The sequence below is a fragment of the Cottoperca gobio genome, chromosome 14 (assembly GCF_900634415.1).
Source record: "Cottoperca gobio chromosome 14, fCotGob3.1, whole genome shotgun sequence".
Taxonomy (NCBI): domain Eukaryota; kingdom Metazoa; phylum Chordata; class Actinopteri; order Perciformes; family Bovichtidae; genus Cottoperca; species Cottoperca gobio.
The window spans coordinates 25,307,918-25,310,370 of record NC_041368.1 but is presented as its reverse complement, the minus strand read 5'-3'; the positions used below and the strand labels follow the sequence as shown (position 1 = coordinate 25,310,370).

At 40.1% G+C, this 2,453-nt stretch overlaps 1 protein-coding gene across 1 annotated transcript in view; it reads left to right on the top strand.

Annotated features, from left to right (window-relative positions):
* Positions 1–1,039, top strand: part of nhp2 (NHP2 ribonucleoprotein homolog (yeast)) — a 2,140-nt gene extending 1,101 nt beyond the window's left edge. Inside the window, exons 3-4 of the mRNA XM_029447361.1 lie at positions 1–92; positions 489–1,039. The exon at positions 1–92 is cut by the window's left edge and continues 14 nt beyond it. Coding sequence (XP_029303221.1) covers positions 1–92; positions 489–614 — 218 coding nt within the window. The 3' untranslated portion in view covers positions 615–1,039. The remainder of the gene's footprint in view (positions 93–488) is intronic.
* Positions 1,040–2,453: the final 1,414 nt, after the last annotated feature.

The following is a 2,453-nucleotide window of genomic DNA, read 5'->3' as shown; positions in this document are numbered from 1 at the left end:
CCGGCGACACGCTTCCCATCGACGTGTACTGTCACCTGCCCGTCATGTGTGAGGACCGGAACCTGCCGTACGCCTACATCCCCTCTAAAGGGGTGAGTCTGACTCGCCGGTTCAAACCTGCAGAAAGCGTATGAACGCTGGCACGTGGTGATGAACGCAGTGGTGGCGTCTGCATCAGGACCAAACCTCATTAATGAAACAGAAACAACTACAAAGTGTTTTCTGCTGTAATATTACATTTTACGATCTGTTTTAGTGTTCACGATTTAATTCTGAAAATATTTCCACATTTGTTTCAACATTCATTATTTATTTTATTTACATTCAGCATTTTTATTCTGTATTTGCAATTTTAATTGTATTTATTTATTACTTACTTACGGTAATGCTGCGCAGGAGCCTCTCTTCTTCTGTGGTGTCTGAGCGGATTTGTTCGTGGTGGACGTTTGTTTCACGTTAAGAATCCTGATTTATTCTTTGGGTTTCAGGATCTGGGTTCGTCCGCAGGCTCCAAGCGGCCGACCTGCGTGATCCTGATCAAACCTCACGAGGAGTATCAGGACGCCTACGACGAGTGCGTACAGGAAGTGAGCAGCCTGCCCAAGCCGCTGTGAGCCAATCAGAGAGCAGCTCTGAACACACACTTTGAAGGAGCGGTTGTTTCTCCTCGCCACTTTTCTGTTTCTACGCCGACCAATAAACTACCACAGGTCTGCGAGCAGGTTCCCTCTGCCTCCAGTGTTTGTGCTAAGCTAGGCTAACCCTGACTGGAGTGTAAATAAACGTATGTTACGAGTCGTTGGAGGGTTGAGATCATATTCACATCTTTAAAGTGACCAATTGAACTTTTTGATGACGTCGTGAGTTTGTTTCTCTCGTCAGATAATAAATATTTTGTTTCACTGGAACCTCAGAAACGGAGATTAAACTTTTATTCTTGTTTCCGTCTTTTCTCTGAATATTTCCCGACTCTGTAATTCTTATTTTTTACCCGTAAATTGTTGTAATTTCTGCAGAACAATAAAACTTCAGAAATGTTTCTGTGTTGCATCAAAACTTTAATATTTTCAGACGTTCGAACATTTTGCAGTTTATTTTCACCTGATTCTCAAGTTTCTGTTTTATAAGTCAAATAAAAGTGTTTCTGATAATAATGTGTGTTAATCATGAGAGGGGTGCAGAGCCAGGGGGGAGGGAGGAGTTAATGATTCTTGATCATGGGGAGATGGAGGGCTCATATATATATATATCTATAGATATATAGATATATATCTATAGATATATAGATATATATCTATAGGTATATATATATATAGATATATATATCTATAGATATATATCTATATCTATAGATATATATATAGATATATATATATCTATATATATATAGATATATATATATATATATATCTATATCTATCTATATATAGATATAGATATATATAGACTCTCTTCTAATCTCTGACGAGGCAGAAATGCTGGGTGGTTTTAATAAACATTTTATTGCCTCTGGTTCCTTGTTTGAATCTCAGAACATGCCTCGAGGAGCCCCTGCTCGCTCTGAAGGTCGTGTCTGGCCGGGTCAAACCTTTACTTTTAATCCAGTAACAGTCTCAGAGGAGCATAAAGCCCTTAAAGGTTTAGACACAAGAGAATCAGCAGGTCCGGACAACCTGGAGCCAGACTGTTTAAAGTTAGCAGCTGATTCCCTCGCCTCGCCCCTGGCCCATCTTTTCAATCTATCCCTGGAGACAAACCAAATTCCCCTTATTTGGAAATCTGCTTTTGTTCTCCCCCTGGTGAAAGGGGGTGCCCCCACTCTCCTAAACAACTACAGACCCATCTCCAAACTGTCTTAAAGAAAGTGCTGGAATCATTGGTGAGTCAACAACTAAAGGACTTTTTAACGACTAATAATATTTTATCTGACCTTCAATCTGGTTTTACGAAAACACACAGCACAACAACGGCCGCCTTACAAGTAGTCAATGATTTTATAAAGTTCTTAGACAGTAGAGAACATTGTGCAGCACTTTGTATTGACTTATCCAAGGCTTCTGATACAGTGGATCATGCCTTAGTGTCACAAAGACTCTACAGTACAGGTCTCTCAGATCAAGCTGTCTGTTGACAGTGTGTGCGGGCAGAAGGTATAACTTCTAGTTCTCTTAAGGCTCTTAAGGGTGTGCCACAGGGATCTGATGTAGGACCATTGTTATTTATCATTTATATAATCTTAATCGCAATGTTTTAAATGTAATGTACTGCTCTGCGTCCTCCCCACATCAGGCTCTTTGTCAGCTCCAGACTGCTTTTAACATTTTACAATGTAACTTGTGTGATTTGAAACTTGTTTTAAATGCTGAAAGACGAAGCTCAAACCAAACACTTGAACCTCCCTCCTGTCACCACTTCACAGGGTTCTGAGACTGAATCTGTGTCTCAGTATAAAT